Here is a 23,438-nt window from a genome sequence, read left to right as displayed (position 1 = left end):
TAATTCTGGTGTGTGTTTCAAACAGACAGCTGAGGACTAATCTACAGATGAGGCCAATTAATTAGGTTTTATGTGCTACCACATATAGGCTACCACATATTTATGAAACTCAATAGCATGATTAACTTTTAATTAGCGTTGAGAGGCAGTTGTCCACTGCCTTTAAAGATTAGAAATGTAACTATTAAACCAAGTTAAAATTCCTTATCGACCTTAATGATTACTATACCAAATGCACACATCGTTAGACTAATGTTTTTTCCTATGCCTCAACGTGATCGTGTGAATCTGGCTGAACCCTCGTGTCCGTCCTCGCTGGCCACGGCCCAGACCAGTAAATCCTTAATGCGGATCAACGAGGACGCGCGGGTGGCGCGTCTGGCACCTGGAGACGCGCAGCTCTCCGCGCGTAAGGAGGACGCAGCCGTCAGCCGCCGAGGAGTCGCGGGACACGCAGGGGCACTATAACGCCCGGCTGGTCAACTTTTATATTCCCGATTCATCAGTTATCGCGTGATTAATTTTTAGATGGGAGAGCGAGTGACGCGGACGCTTCTGCGGTGGGATATCGCGGTATATGATGAAAGGCGGACGTGAATCGAAGGTAAGACAGAAAACATTCCCACTCGAAGAGATTCCAAAGCGTCTCTGTTATGCTCAATGACAAGAACCCTAGCCTCAGGCTACACATCCACACGTTTGACAACGTCAACTTGGGGATTGTTGTATCGGCCTGTTGAAGACAAGGTCTGCATTATGGGGCTGATAGTTTGCACCATGGGACACTTGTGTTTTACCAAAGCCAGGTAACTGGATGGGGGACCAGGGCTAGGACAGGTAGGCTGTTTACCGAGAGATCTATATCACAGCATCTCTTGTCTGCGACACAGGTCGGACGGGTTTTCTGTGCTCTTCTGATAAGGAGATTCTTTCCTTTAGCAGACGAGCTCAGAGAATGCAAATCCCCTTATCTCGTTTCCGGCCCCGCGCGCCACAGACCGAGGTCAGCTCTCCTCTCCTGTCCTTACGTCACACCCAGCTCTCCTGTCCTGACGTCACGCCCAGCATGCCTACACCCGACCAAACAGTTAAATAATGCAAGACCAGAACCCTAGCTCTCACTTGGCATACAGGGATCGGTGTTTTTCCATCACACAATCGCCCTACTGTTGTCTTTCCTCTTCTAACAAGTGTTCCTCATCAGAATTGAAATGGGGAACTGGTCGCGGACTATAACGCGTGTGTGTGTGTGTGTGTGTGTGTGTGTGTGTGTGTGTGTGTGTGTGTGTGTGTGTGTGTGTGTGTGTGTGTGTGTGTGTGTGTGTGTGTGTGTGTGTGTGTGTGTGTGTGTGTGTGTGTGTGTGTAATACTGGTTCTAACTACAATGTGATACTGATGCCACACAGACCACCTGGTCTCATTTATACTACAGGCCAGAGAAGTCTGTCTATAAAATAAACAAGATATCTATTACTTCTGTTCCAGGAGTTAGCCACCTGGTGGCACCAACGTTGACAATCACGCTTCGGTTACTTATTCTGAAGAATGTTTTGTACAGAATAAGGAGGTGTTTTGATGGTGAAAACTGACCATGTGCATTCAGAAATATCTGTGTCTAAGGAAGTCACTGTTGGATTTCAAGTTTTGTAGCCAGACGATGTAATGTGGCATGTTTGTTTTGACCTCCTAAAGATGGACGTGCATTTTGGGTTACACATGGCTCTACATGTGCCACAGCTTCTTTCTCTTCCCAGTCCTGGCAGGCCTGCTGCCAGCGTCTCATTAGCTGTCACTGGCCTTGTTCTCTGCTCCTGTGATCTCGTTTCTGCGTCTCCCACTGACAGCTTGCTAAAAACGGCTCTTGATAAAAGCCAATTAGTGGGATGTTGTTAATCTGCTCCTCGAGGGCGGGGCCGCTGGGGTGTTAGAGACATGGCAGCCATTTTATCCCAAGGGCTGGTCTCAATATAAAGCAGCATGCCTGCGCTTCAGGAACATTATGTGGCAGAGCTGTTTCCCCTGGAGGTGAAGTCCTTCCACAGAGTACCCAACCCATTCATGCCTACTAGGTTGAGGGACTTGTGATGCGTTGTATCTAACCCAGAGTGCAGGAAGTTAAATATTAGTTTTCCTACTCCCCCACCCCCTAATGTGATGTAGTCTGAGCACAGTAGAAGATGCGTTATCCTGAAATAAATAACTGGTCCGTTACTCTGTATGCATAAAAGAGAAGACGAAACAGTGATTAACGTTTGAATGTTATAGATTTGCTCTTTCAAATGAATCAGAAACAATCAGAAATATGCTTGGGAAGGGTTGCTCTGTTGTGTTGTGTTATTATGGGCTGCATATGTCTTGCATATGTATGTCTTGTTTTTGTTTTATTTATTTCTTATTGCTTATGTTTATTTATTTTTACACAATGTCTTGTTTTTTAAAAAATGTATGATGACTATATGCTCTGTAAGGTGACCTTGGGTGTCTTGAAAGGCGCCTCTAAATTAAATGTATTATTATTATTATTATTCATATGTGTGACACCATTAAACATTTGTTTGATTGACGGTCCTCCCACCCACCTGAACCAGACGTCGTCATAACATGAGCCAGCCGCCGCGGGCAGAGCACAGCTCATCCCACTGAGAGTCCACCGTCGCTACACTCAAAATGGAGTCCTACTCGTCGGCGCTGAACCGCAGCCAATCAATGACCAGCGGGCTGGAGAAGGCGCCGCCCTCCTGGAACAAGCCCTGCCACTCGCGGAGCAGCAGCACTGCCTCGTCCCCCCAGTCCAGACAGGTGAGGAGGAGGTCAGAGGTGAAGGGTCAAGTCGATGACCTGCCGTGTGGCGACGCATCGACCAATAGACGTTCAGATTGAGAGCCTGAATGTGATCCGCTGGGAGGGAGGGTGGCAGGGAAACCAAACACCGTCTGGAGCCGAGACGGTAAAAGGATCCGGGCTCTGAAGAGCCCCAATGTTTGAAAGACCCCGTTCCTCAGGGAAGACGATACAGACAGCCGCTGGTTACTTTACTCAGATCACTTTTCGGATCTGAAAGGCATAAATAATTTCTAAATAGGACAGCATCCATTCTGAAGATTATTATCAACATTCAAACATTTATAAATTCCTCCCGGAGTCTGGTGCTACATGTACCAGGATGTTCAAGCAATAAAAAGTGCACTGAAGATCCCAACATCTTCCCGGTATTCTAGTCCAAACCAGATGTTCTCCATGTCTGCAGAACATCAAGGACTGGGAGGTGATGGACGAGCTGCCCATGGAGGTGCAGACAGGAAGTGACAAACCTCCGGACATGACGGTTCCTGGCATCTGTGAGGGCTACATGCTGAAGAGGAGGAAGTGGCCCCTGAAAGGCTGGCACAAGGTGGGGAATCCAGCACTCCAGCTTTTATTTTGAAATGTATTGGCAACACTGTGCATGAAGGGTACATTATTTCATTCATTGACATTAGCTTATGTAGTATAAGCAATATTCTGTATCATTCCGGTTAGGGTTGGGTAAGGAATAGCATTCAGGTTAACCCTAGTCCTATTAAAGAATGTGTTCATTAATACCTTAGTTAGTTTTCATGAAATCTATTACTTTAGTTAACATTAACCATTAACAAACATGACGACCATTAGTAAATTATTAGGATGGGTTGATGAATGTACCCTTATTGGGAAGTGTTCTTTAATTGCCAATGTGTGATATTGTCATTCTTCCAGAGATATTTTGTTTTGGAAGCAGGGATTTTGCGGTATTCCAAAAATCAACAAGATGTAAGTAAACCATTTTTAAGTAAAAAAAAAAAGTCTGATTTTAGTAAAATAATGTATTGAGATAATCGCGCCAACGTTTTGTGCTCGTGCAGATCTCCAGGGGTAGGATCCAGGGCTCGCTGGACGTCAGCGTGGCTGTGATGTCCATGAACAAGAAGACCTACCGCATCGACCTGGACACGGGCGACATCCTGTACCACGTCAAGGTGTGCCTGGAGCCGCCGCCCCCCCTCCCAGAACACTTCACATCATTACATATCACATCATAAACCTCGTGTGTACAGAGGAGGTCAATGGGATGATCGGGAACACATTATGAATCGTTTTTACTCTTCATCTCCTCAAGGCGAAGAGCCACGAGCTGTTCTACATCTGGGTCACGAAGCTACAAGCTCACCGGCTTTACAAGAAGAACGAGGGTCTCGGTCACAACGGCTACCTCCAGGCCGGCACTCCGGCGGGATTAGCCCAACAGAATGGAGACTTGGTAAATATCGCCTTGAATAAACCTCAGCTATTTTGTTCCATTTCTCTCCTCTTCTTTCATCTTTTTTCATCTTATTTTCTGCTTCCTTCCTTACTCTTTCTCTCCACTTTCAATCCTTCCATCTCCTGCCCTTCTCATCTTCCTCTTAATTTCCACTCCACTCCACTCCTCTCCTCTCCTCTCCTCTCCTCTCCTCTCCTCTCCTCTCCTCTCCTCTCCTCTCCACTCCTCTCCACTCCTCCTCTCCTCTCCTTCCTCCCCTCTCCGCCCCTCCTCTCCTCTCCTCACCTGCCCTATCCTATCTCCTCTCCTCTCCTCCTCTCCTCTCCTCACCTGCCCTATCCTCTCCTCTCCTCCTCCCCTCTCCTTCCTCCCCTCTCCTCTCCTCCTCTCCTCACCTGCCCTATCCTCTCTCCTCTCCTCTCCTCTCCTTCTCTCCTCACCTGCCCTATCCTCTCTCCTCTCCTCTCCTCCTCTCCTTCCTCCTATACTCTCCTCTCCTCCTCTCCTCCTCTCCTTCCTCCTCTCCTCCCTCCTCCCCAATCTCAGCCACTGTACCCCCATTACCAGAGCTCCCCGGGCCTCTACTCGGGGCCCGCGGCCAGGCCCTCGGAGGGGCCCCATGCAGCCAGGGCGTCGGAGGGGCCCGAGGGGGCCAGCACCGAGGCCAACGGAAAGGTGTCTGCCTGGCTGCAGCAGAGCCAGGACCCTGACAGCTGCGTCGCAGGTAACGACATGCAGCCTACAGCACTCATATATAGATAAATATGTTTCCTCCATTCAGTGTAAATCATTCATATAATAATGTATATAAAATAAATCCTTTCATATCAATCATATGTAATCGGTCCATTCGATTAGCGTGAGCCTTTAACATGATGTGGGGGTCTCTCTCCTTGGGGTGTCAGAGCTGAACCGCTGCCAGCTGGACGTTTCTGAGCTGAGCCGTCTGGCCGAGAGGCTGCAGGCCCTGGAGAACCGCAAGCCCATCTCCAACGGAGAGCTGCAGCGCATCATCAGCATCCAGGTACCAGGAGACTAACCACACACGGTACCAGGAGACACAGAGTCACATGGTACAGGTACCAGGAGACAGCGTCACATGGTACAGGTACCAGGAGACAAGTTTACCTCAAAAACCTCCAAAAATGTACCTTAATAAATTGTAATGAATAACGTTTACCTCAAAACCCCCCAAAAATGTACCTCAATAAATCCTAATAAATAATGTTGACCTCCCTCCAGAACCTCTGCCTGGAGAAGCCAAAGAAGTCCAAATCCTGCCGGGTGTGGGGCCACTCCCGGACCCTGTCCCGGGTGGAGGCGCTGGGGATGGTGAGTCTCTGGGGATGGGGAGTCTCTGGCTCACACCGGGCTGCTGATGTTAGGGGTCAGATCCAGGGTCAAGGGTCACCGAGGAGCCGGCCTTTGGTTCGCTCTCGATGTTTTGAAGGCAGAAATACCCTCACCTTAAATACCTGGAGATATCTGAACAGGCATTATATGAAATACTCATCGATCGCTGATTTAATGAATGAATCAGTTTTGGGGAATGGTCCATATCGTGGCTTAAGAATCCATGTTTTAGTATTTAAGTATCTGATCCGCGTCTTTCCAATCCAAAGCCAATTCGGGGGATTACTAAATCGGTGAGTTGTTGGGAAAACATTTCTTTCTAGGATCGTTGTTATAGTTCATTCAGTGTCCCCTGTAGAAACCCAATTAGACCCAGTTACACCCATTAGCCCCAGTTAGACCCAGTTAGCCTCAGTTAGACCCATTAACCCTACTATACCTCATTAACATAGGGGTTAGGGTTAATCTTAACCCTATTAAATAATGTTAACATTATGACCTTATTAACAAGAACCCCATTATGTTAGTGAACAAAGTACACCATTCGTAAATGGTAACTAGACCATTAGTTAACTTATGATGAACTGTTAATCAATGTTCAGTAATGGTTAATAAAGTTATCCTAGTAGTTCCATTTATTATTAATATACAGCTCAAATAATGACACAGTGGAAAGACCTAGAAGCAACCAAAGATGCCTGAGATGTGATCTCCACCCGACTCTCAGTGGTGGAGAACACGACGGCCTCCGCGAGCACCTCCTCCACCAACACCTCCACCTTTCCCCCCCACCTCCTGCAGCTGTCCTCCAGCCACCTGAGCACCTCCTCCGTGGCCTCCATCCCCGACTACGTCTGCTCCCAGCTCTCTCCTCCCAGCGGGGAGTCCAACGAGAGCCGCAAGACCCAGCAGGACTTCTGCACCGTCTCTCTGAGAGGTCGGTAGCTCGGAGACCGCTCTGCATTCACCTGGGCGTCACCCTGATCATAATCAACACGCCGGCGGTATCGGAGTAAAAACTACAAAAATGGGGGGCGATACGCGTATGAGTGGATGTGTGAGGTCAGAGGTCAGAGAGAGGGAGGGGTGGGAGGGACGGTCGGGCCTAGAGGGGGATTCAGCCCGGGGTTGCTAGAGAGAGGGGGGAAGACCAGGGAGAACGAGGCGCATGTGGCTAACCGCTAGCGGCCAATCTCTCACACTCATCACAACATGGCGCAGCATGAGACTCAGGGGGTAGGGCGGGTTGGCTGGTAACCGGAAGGTTGCAAGTTCGATCCCCGGCTCCTCTTCACTGAGTGTTGAGGAGTCCCTGAGCAAGGCAGCTCACCCTAACTGCTCCTGAAGACGTGGCTGTCGCCTTGTATGTCTGACACCGCCGTCGGTGTGTGAATGTGTGCATAGATGGGTGAATGTTAGGCAATATTGAAAAGCGCTTTGAGCGGCCACTGGTTAGGAAAGCGCTGTATAAATGCAGTCCATTGACCATTTACCATTTTACCCCCTGTGTCGTGTTGCTGCAGTGCTGGCCTCGCTCAAGACGGTCCATGACGCACTGGCGGCGGAGCGGCAGAGGCTCCAGGAGGCGTGGGGGCCCAACGCCCCCCCGGAGGTAGGCTCTCACACCTGAGATAAGGGCAGTCTAGGAAGGAGATCGTAGACCTTCATTGGGTTGTTCTGAAGTAGACTGGGTAGCCCCGCCCATTCTGCCGGCGATTTGAGTTCGCCCTGCAGAAGGGTCTGGAGAAGAGCAATACATTTCTTTCTGCCTCCGATACGTTTTTGCGGGAGCCAAGCTGACTTCTCCCCCCCCCCCCCCCCCCCCCCCAGCGCACTATTGGCTGGTTTAAAACAATGACGACAGGGAAGCGGCGGCAAGCAGCCAATCGCGTACAGAGTCAGTTGAACTAGGCCTGATGATCGCGCCTCTTGAGCTGAAGAAAATGACAGCAGCTTCCCCAGACCAACGTGCGATCTACGATGGAGCTTGGTCTGGCAATAGCCAGGCTAGTTCTGAAGGCCTTCTCTGAGGAATCAGAGCCTTCTCATTGTTTACTTCGTTTCTTTCTGTATTTCCTTCATTCCTCTTTTATTTCTTGCTCACTGTTTATTTCCCCCCTCTCACTTCTTTCGTTCTAACTTCCCTCCTTTCCCCCTCAGGCGGGGGCGGCAGCAGGGGGCCGTCCGTCCCGCGGCCCCCCCTCGTTGAGCGACTCGGTCGAAGAGTTCTTCGACGCCAGCGATGACGTCCAGCGCGCCAGCTGGTCGGAAGCGTCCGACGAATCAGGACTCAGCGAAGGAACCACCAGCAACTCTGAGCCGGACGAGGGGCGCGGTGAGGACAGAACCAGCACAGAACCAGTACAGACCAGTACAGAACCAGTATAGTACAGACCAGTACCGTACCAGTAAAGAACCAGAACAGTACCGAACAGTACAGTGCATAACCAGTACAGTACAGAACCAGTCAAGTACAGAACCAGTACAAAACCAGTATAGACCAGTATAGTACCAGTAAAGAACCACAACAGAAAATAACCAGTACAGAACAAATGCAGTACAGAACCATTAAAGTACAGGATGCGGGACGCAGAGAGTACAGACCTGTAAAGTATAAGTACAGACCCAGTACAGTACCAGTACAGTACCGGTACTAGCCTTAACTGTAACACAGCATGGGTACAGTTCTTGCAGGCACAGGCTGCTGGTAAACCAGGTGTACTACCCGTGAGGTCACGGCCCTATGGTCATCGAGCTAGAACCAGCTAGAACTAGAGCTAGAACCAGAGCTAGAGGTCATAGAGCTAGAACCAGAGCTAGAGGTCATAGAGTTAGAACTAGAGCTAGAACCAGAGCTAGAGGTCATAGAGTTAGAACTAGAGCTAGAACCAGAGCTAGAGGTCAAAGAGTTAGAACTAGAGCTAGAACCAGAGCTAGAGGTCATAGAGCTAGAACCAGAGCTAGAGGTCATAAAGCTAGAACCAGAGCTAGAGGTCATAAAGCTAGAATCAGAGCTAGAGGTCATAAAGCTAGAACTAGAGCTAGAGGTCATAGAGCTAGAACCAGAGCTAGCGGTCAGAGCTGTGAGGTCTTCCCCCTGACAGTAGGGAGGTTGTGGCATCACAGCAGGGTACACAGCACAGTGTTTCCACAGGACTGGGCAACGGACTGTCGGGTTAAGGTTGTTGTGGCCGTGGGATCAGAAGTGGATTCATCCAATAGACGTTCACCTCATTTGAAGCACGTCCATTCCAAAACACTGCAGATGTTACACGATGCTCCTTTGCCCTCTTTGTCTCGCCAGCGTCAGAAACCGTCAAGTACCGGGCGAGCTTGTCCCAGACGCCCAGCACGCTGGTCCCCAAGACCACGGGGGGCCGCCGCAGCGTGCTGCCAGCCCACTGTCCAGACAACAGCCACGTGGGCCTCATGGCCATCCTCTACAACAACATCGGTAGGCAGCAGAGCCCTGAACCAGCAGACCCTAAACCATCAGTCCTCTTCTGTCAGAGAAGGGCTCGGGTGTTCTGATCAGACCATGGACTGGGTGTCAAGTGTTGGATTGTGGTCAGGATGGATAGGCTGGTTAGTGGTTAGGATGGATAGGCTTGTTAGTGGGTAGGATGGATAGGGTGTTTTGTGGCTAGGGTGATTAGGGTGTTTAGTGGTTAGGGTGTTTGATCTCAAAGTAAGGTACTGGCCTCAGACTCACCTATGTCCACAGACTACCTGAAGTATTCATGAGCAAGATGCCTAACTACCTACCGGCCCCACTTACTGGTAATAGCCAATAGTAACTTGTACTAAACAGTTAACCTAAACCACTGGAACTATCAGAAAAGCAATCGATGCATGGTTATTTTTGTTTGGTTGTTGTTGCGTGTTGCTACTAAACAACCTGTAATACCCTTTCATTCTGATCCACATCGTCCCGTCCAGGTAAGGACCTGTCCAGAGTATCCATGCCCGCCCCTCTGAACGAGCCCATCAACCTGCTGCAGAGGCTGTGTGAGGAGCTGGAGTACTCTGAGCTGCTGGACACAGCCAGCAGGACGGCAGACCCCTACCAGAGGATGGTGAGACCTCGCCTGGTTCCCCAGTAACATTACAATCACAATTCGGGCATTTGGCAGACGCTTTTATCCAAAGCGACTTACATCGGTGAATACACATTGACACACCGACGGCAGAGTCAACCATGCAGCATGCGACAGCCCGCTCGTCAGGAGCAGTTAGGGTTAAGTGTCTTGCTCAGGGACACATGAACACCCTAGGAAGAGCTGTGAAACAACCTCGTATTGAAGGGATTTGAGCTTTTCTTTGAAAAACATAAATACGTAGACTGGGTACCCCCAGCCCATTCTACCGTCGGTTTGTATTCGCTCTGCAGCAGGGGCTGGAGAGGAGCAATACATTTTTTTCTGTTTCCGATCCCCTTTTACTGGAGCCAATCACAAAGCTGGCTTTTCCCCCTGGCGCGCTATTGGCTGGTTTAACGCAATGGCGACAGGGAAGCGACGGCAAGCAGCTTTTCGATCGTTGGTCTGATTGGTTGAAGGACTATCCAATTGCGTACCGAGTCGGATGAACTGCGCCCATTGATCACGCCTCTTGTGCTGAAGAAAATGACAGCTGCATCCCCAGACCAACGTGCAATCTACCATTGAGCTTGGTCGGGCAATATCCAGGCGACCAGCAGCCACACCTGGGATGACGTCTCTGTAGATTTTATGTTTACATACGTGGTATTCATTTAGCACTTTCATCCAAAGAGTTTTACACCTGAGGTTGATGACGTGAAGGCCTTCAAATCATGACTCCTAAAGTTCTGTACGGACACGCTTCTAAAGACGGACAACGTGCGTTTAGCTGAGGTGCATTAAAGACGTTTGAATGGTTCTGCTTCTATAATGTAATGTGATGTGATGTAACTGTTCTACCTCCTGCAGGTCTATGTCGCTGCCTTCGCCATCTCCGGGTATTCTTCTGCGATCTTCCGGAACCGCTACAAGCCCTTCAACCCGGTGCTGGGGGAGACCTATGAGTGTGTGAGGGAAGACCGCGGGTTCAGGATGATCAGCGAGCAGGTCAGAACCAGCTGGGGCCGGTCGGAACAAGCCGGGGCCGGTCAGAACCAGCCCGGGCCGGTCGGATCCATGTCAGGGTTTACCTGCCGTCTTATTTAAACTAAGCCGCACATTTAAGGCCTAATAGATCTGTCTAATGAAGGGGATATTGTTAAGTGTGCTTCACAGCGCCGCCTTTGACCAAATAATAGTTGGAATAGGATAAATACGATCGATATATCCTATTGACATTTAGTTTAAGTGACGTTATGGATTGATTGACTCCCCTGGATTCCCAGCATGCTCTCTGCTCTGCTGGGGTCTCAGGCAGCTCGTATCCTCAGGGGGTCTTTAACTGTTCTGTTCTTCTCTCAAGGTCTCCCACCACCCGCCCATCTCCGCCTGCCACGCCGAGTCAGACAACTTCTCCTTCTGGCAGGGTGAGGCTCGTCCTAACGCTAACACTAACACTAACTCGTAACGCTTATGCTACGGCTAATGCTGATGCCCCACATGGATCCTTCCAAACAAAATTCATTAACACGTAAGGTAATATCCATATACTAAAAATAAACAACAAAATGATACGAACCACAACAGGCCAATAAAGCGGTAAAGGAGTGAGGCTGGCTGTACTGGTGCTCTGTACTGGTTTTGGAGCTCTGTACTGGTTCTGGCCCTCTGAATTGGTTCTGGACCTCTGAATTGGTTCTGGTGCTCTGCACTGGTTCTGGTGCTGGTTCTGGTATTGGTTCTGGTGCTCTGTACTGGTGTACTTGTTCTGCGTGGCGAGTAACAGCGCGCTGGTTGGTTGTTGCTCGCAGACCAGCGGTGGAAGAACAAGTTCTGGGGGAAGTCGCTGGAGATCGTGCCGACGGGAATGGTGAACCTCAAGATCCCAAGGTACGGACGCCGCCCTGAAACTCGTCCTCCTCCTCCTGCTCTTAAACTCCTCCTCCTCCTGCTCTTAAACTCCTCCTCCTTCTGCCCTTAAACTCCTCCTCCTTCTGCCCTGAAACTCCTCCTCCTCCTGCCCTGAAACCCCTCCTCCTTCAGCCCTGAAACTCCTCCTCCTTCTGCCCTGAAACCCCTCCTCCTCCTCCTGCTCTGAAACTCCTCCTCCTCCTGCCCTGAAACTCCTCCTCCTCCTGCCCTGAAACCCCTCCTCCTTCAGCCCTGAAACTCCTCCTCCTTCTGCCCTGAAACCCCTCCTCCTTCAGCCCTGAAACTCCTCCACCTTCTGCCCTGAAACCCCTCCTCCTTCTGCCCTGTAACTCCTCCTCCTTCTGCCCTGAAACTCCTCCTCCTCCTGCCCTGAAACCCCTCCTCCTTCAGCCCTGAAACTCCTCCTCCTTCTGCCCTAAAACTCCTCCTCCTTCCTCCCTGAAACTCCTCCTCCTTCTGCCCTAAAACTCCTCCTCCTCCAGGTCCTACGTTGGGTTTACTGTTAAAAACTTTTTTATTCAACATCTAGTATTCACGATGAAGAAACGAATAACATCAGAACTAGTTTATTGATCCTATTGCATCTCACACACTAACACTATTCTACACGCTAGGCAGCTGTTTCCCGCAAGCAGCAAAATCATCAAGCATCAATACTTTGACAATGCAGTACTTCATAACATAATGTAACATAGTAAAGATTACATTTAACCATCACATCATATCTAAAACGAACAATAATCCAATAAGAGAAATGAAACTTGCATTGAAGGAAATTCAAAAGACGCACGGCAAACACGTCACACACTTGGTCACGGTGAGGATGTGGTGAGACAAAGGAAGAAGGCCTCACTAGCCCTCTATTTATAGTGGAAGGAGCAACCCAGCACACTGAATCACCACTTGGTGTGCCTTAGAGAGGTGAGCTGAAATGTACTTGAAATGAACCTTCTAACAGTACGTGCGCCCGTACACGCGTACCGGTGCCTGTGAGCACAACTAAGCCGTGTTTCCTGTGCTCAGCTACGGCGACCACTACGAGTGGAACAAGGTGGTGACCTGCATCCACAACGTGCTGAGCCAACAGCGCTACCTGGAGCACTACGGGGAGGTGACCATCACCAACCTCAGCAGCCCGGCCTGCACCTGCAGGATCACCTTCGTTAAGGTGCGTGCCACCGCTGGGCTGTTCACATGTTCACACAGACGCAGATTCAATGACAATGGCTGACGCGGTGTAAGACATTAAAAGTGACATATTATACCACCTAGTGTGAGGGGGATTAGCCGTTACAAGCCATTTTTGATAATCTGCCTCTTATGAAATCACAAGTGGGCGTGTCCACCTAGATGTTTGCTGGATAGATCAGTCTACCAGCCTACCCAGTGGACTGTAGCAAACGTTGCTCTTCTAACCGTCATACATCTAGGTGGACACGCCCAGTTGGGATGTCAGAAGAGGAAGATTTCAAAACGGCTTGTAACGGCTACTCAAACTCACACCGGCTGGTATAATTTGTCACCTTTAAAAGTTATTAATATTATGTTACACTCTCTCTAGACTTCTGCCTTACTCACTTGAAGGGCTCAATCGTACGCATTGGGATTTTAAATAGTAAATCATCCATGACTGAATCTGCATGTGATGAGTCCCCTCTCGGTCATAAAGAGAGAACACACGACTGTAAAGGTTCCTTGGCACAGAGGGGACAGAGTCAGACTGGTGCTTGGGAAATACCCGGTTTTAATAATGCTAAAGAATAGCTACGTGCCATAAATAGTGTCACGCGATCAAAATGTTTGCTGCTTCCGGTCTTGCGTGCTGCTGCTCTCGCTCACGCTGGCCTCTTCTCCTACTGCAACACAAAGCAGACGCATAGATACACACTCCATGGACAGGTCTGATTGCGAGTCAGACCCAATCAACACGGCAGATCTGTAGTGCTCCGAACATGACCTTCCAGCCCCACCTACAGGCCAAACACCGTACGTCCCCCCCACAACGACCTTCCGGGTTCCCTACCTTCCTGTGACGGTGTGAGGCAATGAGGCATGCGTGTGTTGCAGGCTCGCTACTGGGGCTCGGAGACCACCAAGAACGAGGTGCAGGGCACGGTTTTGGACCAGGGCGGCAGCATCATCCACCGCTTCGGGGGTCTGTGGCACGAGGGCATCTACTGCGACACGCTCCCCACGCCCAAATGCATCTGGAAGCCCAGTGAGTCAACGACACTAGCCCTAACCCTGGTTAACCTCTGACCGCACCCTGGTTAACCTCTGACTACACCTTGGTTAACCATAACCACACCCTAATTAACCATAAACACACCTCTGGTTAACAATAACAACACACTAGTTAACCTCTGACCACACCATGGTTAACCTCTGACCACACCCTGGTTAACCGCTGACCGCACCAAGGGTAACCTCTGACTATAACCACACCCTGGTTAACCTCTGACCACACCGTGGGTAACCTCTGACTATAACCACACCCTGGTTAACCTCTGATCGCACCCTGGTTAACCTCTGACTATAACCACACCCTGGTAAACCATTACCACACCCTAATTAACCATAACCACACCTCTGGTTAACCATAACAACATACTAGTTAACCTCTGACCACACCCTGGTAAACCATAACCACACCCTGGTAACCATCAACACACCCTGGTTAACCTCTTACAAGGCACACACTGGGGAGATGATCGTTTTAGCGCCGAACATGTAACCAAGCCCTGCCTTTCCATAACTGTCTGTCTGTCTGGGACAGGCGTCTGTCCAGATGCCCGTTTCAAAGCACAGTGAGACAAAGGTCCTCCCCCCGGAGACGGAACAAACTCTCCGGCGCCACGCCCGCTAATCCTCAGCGCAGTGCCGCCCGTGAAGCTAACCCTCCTGCCCCCTCCTCCACAGACCCCCAGCCCAAAGACCACCTGCTGTACTACGGCTTCTCCCTCTTCGCCATCGAGCTGAACGAGCTGACCCCCGAGCTGAAGACCCTGCTGCCCCCCACCGACAGCCGGCTGCGCCCCGACCAGCGGTCAGTCCCAGCACGGACCCTCACCCTAACCCTGACCATAACCCTGACCCTAACCCTGACCCTAACCCTGACCCTAACCCTGACCTTAACCCTAACCCTAACCCTAACCACAACCCTAACCCTGACCCTAACCCTAACACTGACCCTAACCCTAACCCTTACCCTAACCATAACCCAAACAAGCCTCCTCGTGTTCAGCCCCGTCCCCTAACCCTTACCAACCCTTAACAACCCTAACCCTTAAGAACCCTTAACAACCCTAACCCTTACTAACCCGCAAGACCCTCACAAACACCCCAGACCGGCCTCCCGCCCTCCCCAATATGGTGTGCTGATTGTGAGCATCAAGTGAACAAGTCTGATTGGTGGATGCCCTGTGGGCGGGGCCTGCAGGATGCTGGAGGACGGGATGGTGGAGGAGTCGGACAAGAAGAAGGACGAGCTGGAGGAGATGCAGCGGGAGAGACGGAGACAGATGACCAAGAGAGGGGAGGAGCACATCCCCCGCTTCTTCAAGTACGACCAGAAACACATGAACCCCGTTTAGCAGGACTAGGATTCATAACAATTATACATCAGATATGTTAATGCTGATTCTCTTTTATTTTATTTTGCATTCACGTTTAGCAGACGCTTTTATCCAAAGCGACTTACAATAAGTACAGTTGGTACAGTGTGGATGTTCATGGAACCAAGTGCCAAGCACTAACAATCACTAGGTTAACCCATTCCCCGCAAAGATCAGTTTTTGTGATCTTCACAGCAATCATCTATAACTTGATATCAAACTACAATTAGAAGATGTTTTCCAACAGCAGCCTGTGCTTGATACAGCTGTAGGTTCCTCCGGGAATTCTTCTCCGCCGTTCGCCTCGAACATCAGTGTTACTGCGGGGCGACCGGAGTGCTGTCGTGTTGCGTTGTGGTGTTGTGTTACTGAGGAGACGGATAAGGTCGACCAGCGTGTTGTGTTGTGTTACCGTGGAGACGGCCGGGTGCCGGCCCGACGTGTTGTGGTGCGGTGTTGTGGTGTTGTGTTGCTGTGGAGACGGCTTTGGGCCTAAAGGTGTGCTCTGGTGTTGTGTTACTGAGGAGATGGCAGAGTGCCGACCGGTGTGTCGTTGTGTTGTGCTCCAGGCAGGGCCGGGACGCCGCCGGCCGGGACGTGTGGGACACCAACGGAAGCTACTGGAAGCTCCGCGAGAAGCCGGGCTTCGCCAACGTAGAGAGGATGTCTCTATGGTGACCCCCCCCCCCCCCCCCCCCCCCTCGCCCACGAGGAGGAGGAGGGAGAGATGAAGATCCTTCGAGGATATGAGCTGGCTGGGAGCCCAGCGGAGCAGAGAGCCTGCTGGGATCTTTACCTTCTCTGAACACGTCTAACCCCTCTGACCCAGCCTTTCAGAAATGCTCTCCGATTAATTTGTTGTCATTTTGGGCGTGGCCCCGCCCCCCCTCCAAACCGCCCCCCCCCCCCCCCCACACACCCAAAACAATAGAATAGTTAACAGGTTACCAGGAAACCAGGTTAACGCAGAGCCAAGCTCAGGTGTTCCCTGCAAAAGCAGCAGTCGGCCTATAGAGGGCGCCCTCTAACATGCAAACCAACCCTCAGGTGCTTCTGGTCTCTTAGAGCCTAGGTAGTCCCCAGCATCACTGTTTCAGGTGGAAGTGGCTGTGAACATTTCCGTCGGACTAAAAGCATAAAGTTGTTAAACAGGGAACTTCTGTAAAATCAAGGATGACTTCTTCCTGTTGAAAACCCTGAACCAGAATGGTATTTTTCTACTGGCTGGGGCCCCTTGCTCCAGTGAGTGGGACGCGGGGTCTGACCACGTGTGACCACGCCCCCTCACACCTGCTCCTGTGGAACAGATGTGTTTGTCTTCCTAAAGCATTTACGACCGTTATGACTGCTCAGATCACATTTTTTAAACCTTTAGGTGGAACTGACCTTTAAATACCTCCCCTTTAAATACCCCCATGACTGGTTCATGGGCGTATCCTTTAAACCCCTTAATTGATTGATTGAGCCAATTAGAAGGTGAACAGATTAGCATCACATGCCAAGAGAAAATCTAACAGGACCCGCCCCCTTCTCTTTATAACAGGTTCTCTACTTTAATTTATTATATAAAAACGAATTTGCAAATCCCCACTCAAACTCAAGTTCATGTATAGATGTATGGATCCTCTTGCCTAGGCTTCATGGGAGGCATTGTCCAGCCAGATTTGGAAATAAAGGCGTGTTTTGAAGCTATGTTATACGTAAATCTACGGTTGACACTAACGCCCCCCCCCCAACTACGTTTCAAATTCAATTCACAATTTTATTTGTATAGCCCTTAATCACCATTACAGTTTAAAAGGGCTTAACAGGCCAAATATTTTTGACACATCCTGACAAATCCGAGTTATACTTGTATAAGGTGTTGAATGACTTGATTACTTGTATGTATATATACATATATATATATACCACATATATCTACCGAGCATGGGGACTGCTGAAGCGAGGCGATGTGGTGGGGCAGGACGCCTTCTGGGGCCGGTGGAGGGAGAACTCCTACTACATTAGTACTTTCTTTGTGTTTTTCTTTATCAGAAGCAGTCAATGTTTTATCCAACTGGTTGGAAGGAGATCCGTGCAAAACATAGCAAGTGTGTTTTAATGATTTTCAATTGCAGTTGAACGCATTGTGACTGCGCCTGATGCATAATGCAGACATGTGAACCCATGATGAAATAAATACTTACATACACTGATAGAATTCATTGGACGGACATTGGTTAAATTTCATTGAATATGATTATTTACATTTTTGATGAATTGCAGGAAAACAAACTCTTATGTCTTGGTGCCAGAAAGTGATGCACTAATAAATAATTAAATTATAAAACCGACACGATTTTAGAAGCTATATGGCCAATTATTTATAAATGATATCCTTCAAATTAAACAAAACAAAAAGCATTAGACCAGTTTGAGGTTTGCAATTAAGTTTAATTCATTAATAAAAAAAACAACCGTACAATACACAAGTTTGACACTTAATAAATAAATGATTTCCCTTTCAAACATATCTTTTTCTATTTGACACGTGCTATTTTATTTGTTTCCAGAATTCTTAGTTTGTGAGAATTATAAATTCGCAACTAAAATATCTAAGACCAGGATCTCAGAGAAATAGAAAAAACAGACCTGGCTCCATAATCATAACCCTGATCTCACAATCATGACCCTGATTCCACATCATGACCCTGATTCCAATCCCTCTCGACCAAACAGACAGGCCTACAGGATTGTAAGAAAATACTGTTTGTATGTTTTTTGCAGTATTGTCCATGACAAAAATCTGGAAAACATAAGAGAAATACAATTACAAAGGATCGGGATACATAAACGGGAATTTGATTTGTAATGGCGATTGTCAGGCGCTGATTGTATTAGCATTGATCTCCACCAGGGGGCGGTCCTGAGGCGTCTAAAGGCATTCTACTGTTCGTGGACGTAAGCTCTGAGTCCGGTTCACTGACGGTCTACTTCATGACAAACCATGTAACACAACATTAATCCAAAACATTTACACTTTCAGGAAGCGGTTGATTATCAAAGGATTTTGTAAAGCCCTCCTGAAATATATACCAAATGCCATTTCTCTTAATTGCACTTAAAATAACATTGACAAGAATTGTCTACTGTACATTTTAACTAATCATATATTAATCACCATTTTGGGTTGTCCTTGCAGATTTAAAAAATAAAAATCGAACATTTCCTCAAGTCCTGCATAAGACATAACCATAGTTTGACACTTGATTGTGCCACAGATCCATAATATTGATTTCTTCTGTACATAAACTCAGGGAGATTAAGAACATGAAACCCTTCCGTAAACGTTGCTCGACGGTTGTTTCAGCTTTGAAGTAAAGTTCAATTCAACGTTTTAACGTCAGTATATTGCGACAGTTCTGAACCCTTCAGGAGAACCCTTCAGTTCAGGTGACCTGAGGAGGTGAACTGCGGATCATGTGACCTGAGTCTGTTCGAACCGCGGGTCATGTGACCTGAGCGTGCTCAGCACCGTGGGTCATGTGACCTGAGTCTACTCAAACCACCGGTCATCCGACCCGGTCCTCAGTCCAGCGGCTCAGCTGACCAATCACTGAAGCTCTCCTCAGTCACATGGTGCGTGTAACGCTCCACAGAAAGTTGGAGGTTACAAAATGTCTGATGTGCACCATCATCATCATCATCATCATCACCATCCTCCAAAAAAATCTTCATAAGGCAAATACGAACGAGTTATTATTTGCTGGCATTTCACATTTTCTTTTAAATGTTTACACTTTTACAATTTACAAAGGAGATCTCGGCATCAATATTGGCAGCTTCAGCATTCAGTGCACATTTCCGTTAAGATGGCTGCTCCTCTTTGATTGTTGGTGTGTGTGGGTGTGTGCACGTGCATGCATGCACTTACTGTATGTGTGGTTAGACAACAATATGTTCCTGAATCACTGAATCCGGTGAATTTATATTGTTTGACGAAGACTCGGTTATTGTGCATCGGTGATAAACTGCTTCGATGTTAACCCCCGTCTGGTGTGAAACCCTTGACCTGCTCTGTCCTTTAGGGTCACGGGACGCTGGGAACCAAAAAACGGTGACAGCCAAACTAAACTGAGTCTGTCGCTGAGCGGTGTCGAACGGAGGCTGTCAGTGTCGCCTCACTCCGCCTCCGAGCCGAGGAGGGGTGAAGGGTTGGAGGTGTGAAGGAGTGTAGGAGGTGTGAAGCGCCTGATTGTGTCTGGCTCCCTCCGATTCGTTGAGGTCCCCCCCCCGGCTTGGAACAACAGGATTCTGTCAAACAACCGCGTTACGTGAGAGACTCGAGCGAGTGTCTGACCACCTTAGGTTTCCTTTGCGGCCTGCGTGACAGCACGTCAGGGCCAGGTGGCCTGTCTACCTGCTCACACTAAACCACGCTACGTGACCCCCTGTTGGCCCCCCGGTGCCACGTCTCCAGACAGGTGTGGATTCAAATCGACGCAGATGCAGGGTGAGCGCTAGACAAGGGCTAGACGGGACTGAGGAGGCTGAGGAGGCCCGAGAGGAGGCTGGAGGAGGCCCGAGAGGAGACTGGAGGAGGCTGAGGAGGCCTGAGACAGGGCCTAACCCATGGACGCAGAGGGGATTTAGGACGGGGGACACAAGGAGAACAAAAGGAACAGAACCACAAACAAAGCTCTGGTGAACCCACTGGTGATTCTTTGAAGTGCTACGGTCACCTTCATAACCCGAGTCTATTTGATCGAATAGGAGGCTAAGTTAGAATCTCTCTGTACGCTGCCTTTGGGAAATGAAGCATCTAATTCTTTGTTAATTTTGTTGATGAGGAATGACACTTTGAATGAGGAAGCTTGAGCTCCTTGTGGACTTTATTGCCTTTAGATCCGGTTGTACCGCCGGGCTTCATAAATAGCACCTCCGTAGCCAAACGGATGAACGTGTGGCTGGTCGGTGAAGAGACAGAGATAACCCAAGAGAAAAGGAGGAGAGAGAGAGAGAGAGAGACGGGGAGAGCTGAAGAGACAGTGATACATATAAACATCCCTGCAGGGGCCCGTCAGCTAGCAGGTGTGCAGATGTTTCTCCTGCATGTCTGTCAGGTGTTTGCGGGGCCCGAGGGGGCCTGGTGGTTCACCATCAGCCCTGATGCTAACCTCCCCGGACCCTCACAGCTCGGGAGTGTCACCTCGCATGAAGTCCTGTGCTTTAGAATCAGTTGAGCGGCCAATTTCCATCACCACACTTTGGACATTCTGTCGTCGGATAAACGGCCCCTTGATGCAACCTCACTGAACACGCGGAAAGATTTTGAAATTTGGCCCACCCTGGCAGAAGATTTACTACTTAATTAACTCAGGAGGAGGTGGGAGGGACTTAGAGTGTAATTCCGGCAAAGAAATTCGGCATGGAAACCCATAAAATAAGGTTTTATGGGTTTCGTTGATAATCGAGTATAGAGCTTGCCCAAAGTTGACTGGAGCAATGTAACAGCCATATACAGCAATATTAGTGGTTAAGAAATGCCGATTTGGAAGCGTTCGCGGGGCTCCTAGGCGATAACATGGAAGTAATTTGGGTTGTTACATTGCTCTGGCAACTTTGGGTAAGTAATGCTTGATCATCAACGACAAAATGTGTCTGGAGGGCTTATTTTATGGGTTTTCATGCCGAGAAAGACCCTGGGCTCAATTTTCCCCGGAATTACACTTTAAGGGTATCTGTGTCTCGGAGGGGAAGGTGTTTGTCTCGGAAGGGACTCTGTTTGTCTCGGAGCTGACCAGTGAAGTCTCGGAGCTGACTCTGTTTGTCTCGGAGGTGACGATGCAGTTGACTCTGTTCGTCTCTGGGTTGAAGGTTTGCATCTCGTCTAGCGCCTGTGTGCATCCTGGGAGTGACTGTGTTTCTCTCAGAGTTGTGTATCTGAATCTGTGTGTCTCGGAGGGGACAGGTTGTGTGTTGAAGGTGACGGCGTGTGTCTCAGAGGTCCCTGTGTGTGTCTCAGAGGTCCCTCTGTGTGTGTCTCTCCGGGGTCGACCCTGCGTGCGTCCCGGGGCTGGCGTTGGCGTCGCGGGGCTGGCGTTGGCGTCGTGATGCGGTCCCGGCCGTCAGTGGGAGTAGAAGCCGAAGTACCCGGCGTCACCGGCGCCGTCCTTCTCGCAGGCCTCTCCGCCGCCGCCGCCGCCGCCGCGCATGGGCGGCGAGTTCTCCGTGCTGGACGCGTACGGCGAGACCCGCCTCTTCTTGCTCTCGGCCCCGCCCCCCTCGAACAGTCCCGAGTCGGCCGAGTCCACCGACTTCACCGAGTGGGGCTCCAGCCAGGGGTCCTCGCCCGGCACCCCCCCGCCGCCCCCCTCCTTGGCCTTCTCCTGAGGGCCGGGCCCCCGGGGGAGGGGTTCCAGGAGGGCGGGGCCCGAGGGGGGCAGCCGGGCGCCGCCGGGCGACGTGGAGGAGGAGGAGTTAGAGGAGGCGGAGGAGGAGGACACGGGCCGGAACCAGCCCAGGCTGGGGGGGGGCTTACTGTGGGGGCTGAGGTACTGCGAGGAGGGCCGGCCGGCGGACCAGCCCCCCGGGGAGCCCCCGGAGACGGCCACGCCCGGGGAGGCGAAGGTGTGGTCGGGGTAGTAGCCCAGCGCCGGGTGGTGGTGGTGGTGGTGGTGGGGGTGGTGGGGGGCCGGCGTCTGCAGGGGGAAGGACTTGTAGAAGCCGTTGCCAGTGAAGTCCGTCTCGTAGGAGGAGGGGAAGTCCAGGCGGCCGGGGGCCATGTTCTGCTGGGGGGACAGGTACCAGGTGCGGCCGTGGGGGCCGGGGGAGGGGTCCTTGGGCTGCTGGCCCATGCCGAGCGGCTCGCGGCCGTAGAGGCGAGCCTGGGGGGGGCTCATGTACTGGTCCGAGAGGTAGGCCTGGGGGTAGCAGGTCCCGGGCAACAGCTGCTGGCTCTCGCCGAGAGGGGAGGGGGTGAGGCGCTCGCTGTCCAGGGGGGCGTAGGGCCTGGGCAGGGGGTGTGGGGGGGGGGGGGGGGGGGGGAGAGTGGGGGGAGGAGGGGGGGGAGAGGAAGAGGGGGGAGGAGAGGGTTGCAGAGCGTGTGAGAAGGGGAAGAGGAAGAAGTAGGTGTTATTTCCTGTTGTCAACCTCAGACCGATGTAGTGAGCAACCAGCAGTCCCTCGACTCGTGGCTTCTTCGCGCCAAGCGAAGAGCCGCACCAACGCGGGTTACTAACACAGCTGCTGCCGTCGGTCCCGCAGTCAGGCGATGCCCGGGCGACTGCGGCAGCGCTTACACGGTGTGGATGAAGCCGCAGGGTGAGCTCATCGCTCTGAGCGGACCACAGGACTAGCTCGAGGCGTATTCTGCTGTACTTACGTATCGTAGTTGTCACGGAATCCTTTGGCGAACGGGTTGTTGTCTATCTTCAGCTGGGTGATCTGGGGAGGGGGATAGACATAGATATAAATATGAACATAATATAAAATATAAATATAGATATCTATTTATTATAATAAATATTAATGAAAAAATATATACAGTATATTTAATTTTATATATATATATATGGTATATATATAAAATATATATTTTATATATGTATAAAGGTATATAAATTGTGGTATACATAATAAAGGAAAGATAATAAATAATAAATATTGTTATTATGCACATAAAGAGAGCAAGAGAGATATAGAAATATTTATTTAAATATATAAAAGGTATATAAATTGTGGTATACATAAATAAAGGAAAGATAATAAATAATAAATATTGTTATTTAAATATATACAGTATAAGCATAAGTGCTGTAAAAGTGGAGTATATATTCATACTCTTCTTTACAGCACACCTTAAAACATGGCTGTCCGTTTTAAGGACAGCCATGTTCTAAATATATATATATATATATATATATATATATATATATATATATACCGTTTATTGTATTTGATAGTTTCGTGGACAGTCCCCTTTGATTAACAGTACAGTAAAAGGAGCAGCTTTAGCCTATTTGGCTAATTTCCAGCACATTTAATCAAAGGAGACTGTCCACGAAACTATAAACAAAACTATATATATATATCTCTATCTATCTATCTATCTATCTATCTATCTATCTATCTATCTATCTATCTATCTATCTATCTATCTATCTATCTATCTATCTATCTATCTATCTATCTATCTAT

The 23,438-nt window shown here is 49.6% G+C and overlaps 3 protein-coding genes across 3 annotated transcripts in view; 1 reads left to right on the top strand and 2 right to left on the bottom strand.

The window, feature by feature from the left end:
* The window catches only part of LOC130371669 (uncharacterized), a 201,418-nt gene that overhangs the window by 71,587 nt on the left and 106,393 nt on the right, over nt 1–23,438 (bottom strand). The gene's annotated exons all lie outside the window — the stretch shown is intronic.
* LOC130371664 (oxysterol-binding protein-related protein 6-like) lies at nt 328–15,935 on the top strand. The gene is made up of 22 exons (XM_056577515.1): nt 328–604; nt 2,589–2,799; nt 3,248–3,391; nt 3,736–3,789; nt 3,882–3,995; nt 4,136–4,276; nt 4,826–5,003; nt 5,185–5,303; nt 5,522–5,611; nt 6,434–6,569; nt 7,156–7,244; nt 7,793–7,967; nt 8,937–9,086; nt 9,572–9,708; nt 10,582–10,719; nt 11,075–11,138; nt 11,523–11,601; nt 12,667–12,811; nt 13,711–13,861; nt 14,563–14,689; nt 15,083–15,205; nt 15,827–15,935. The coding sequence occupies exons 2-22, from the start codon at nt 2,668–2,670 to the stop codon at nt 15,933–15,935; spliced, it is 2,595 nt and encodes an 864-aa protein (XP_056433490.1). The 5' UTR covers nt 328–604; nt 2,589–2,667.
* LOC130371746 (eomesodermin-like) overlaps nt 21,368–23,438 on the bottom strand; it is a 2,530-nt gene continuing 459 nt past the window's right edge. The window contains exons 2-3 of the mRNA XM_056577606.1: nt 22,624–22,685; nt 21,368–22,250 (exon numbers count right to left, since the gene is read on the bottom strand). Coding sequence (XP_056433581.1) covers nt 21,368–22,250; nt 22,624–22,685 — 945 coding nt within the window. The remainder of the gene's footprint in view (nt 22,251–22,623; nt 22,686–23,438) is intronic.

Source organism: Gadus chalcogrammus, chromosome 18 (genome assembly GCF_026213295.1).
Source record: "Gadus chalcogrammus isolate NIFS_2021 chromosome 18, NIFS_Gcha_1.0, whole genome shotgun sequence".
In the NCBI taxonomy this organism is placed as follows: Eukaryota; Metazoa; Chordata; class Actinopteri; order Gadiformes; family Gadidae; genus Gadus; species Gadus chalcogrammus.
Note: the sequence above shows the minus strand (reverse complement) of the source record. Positions and strands in the feature narration are given on the sequence as shown.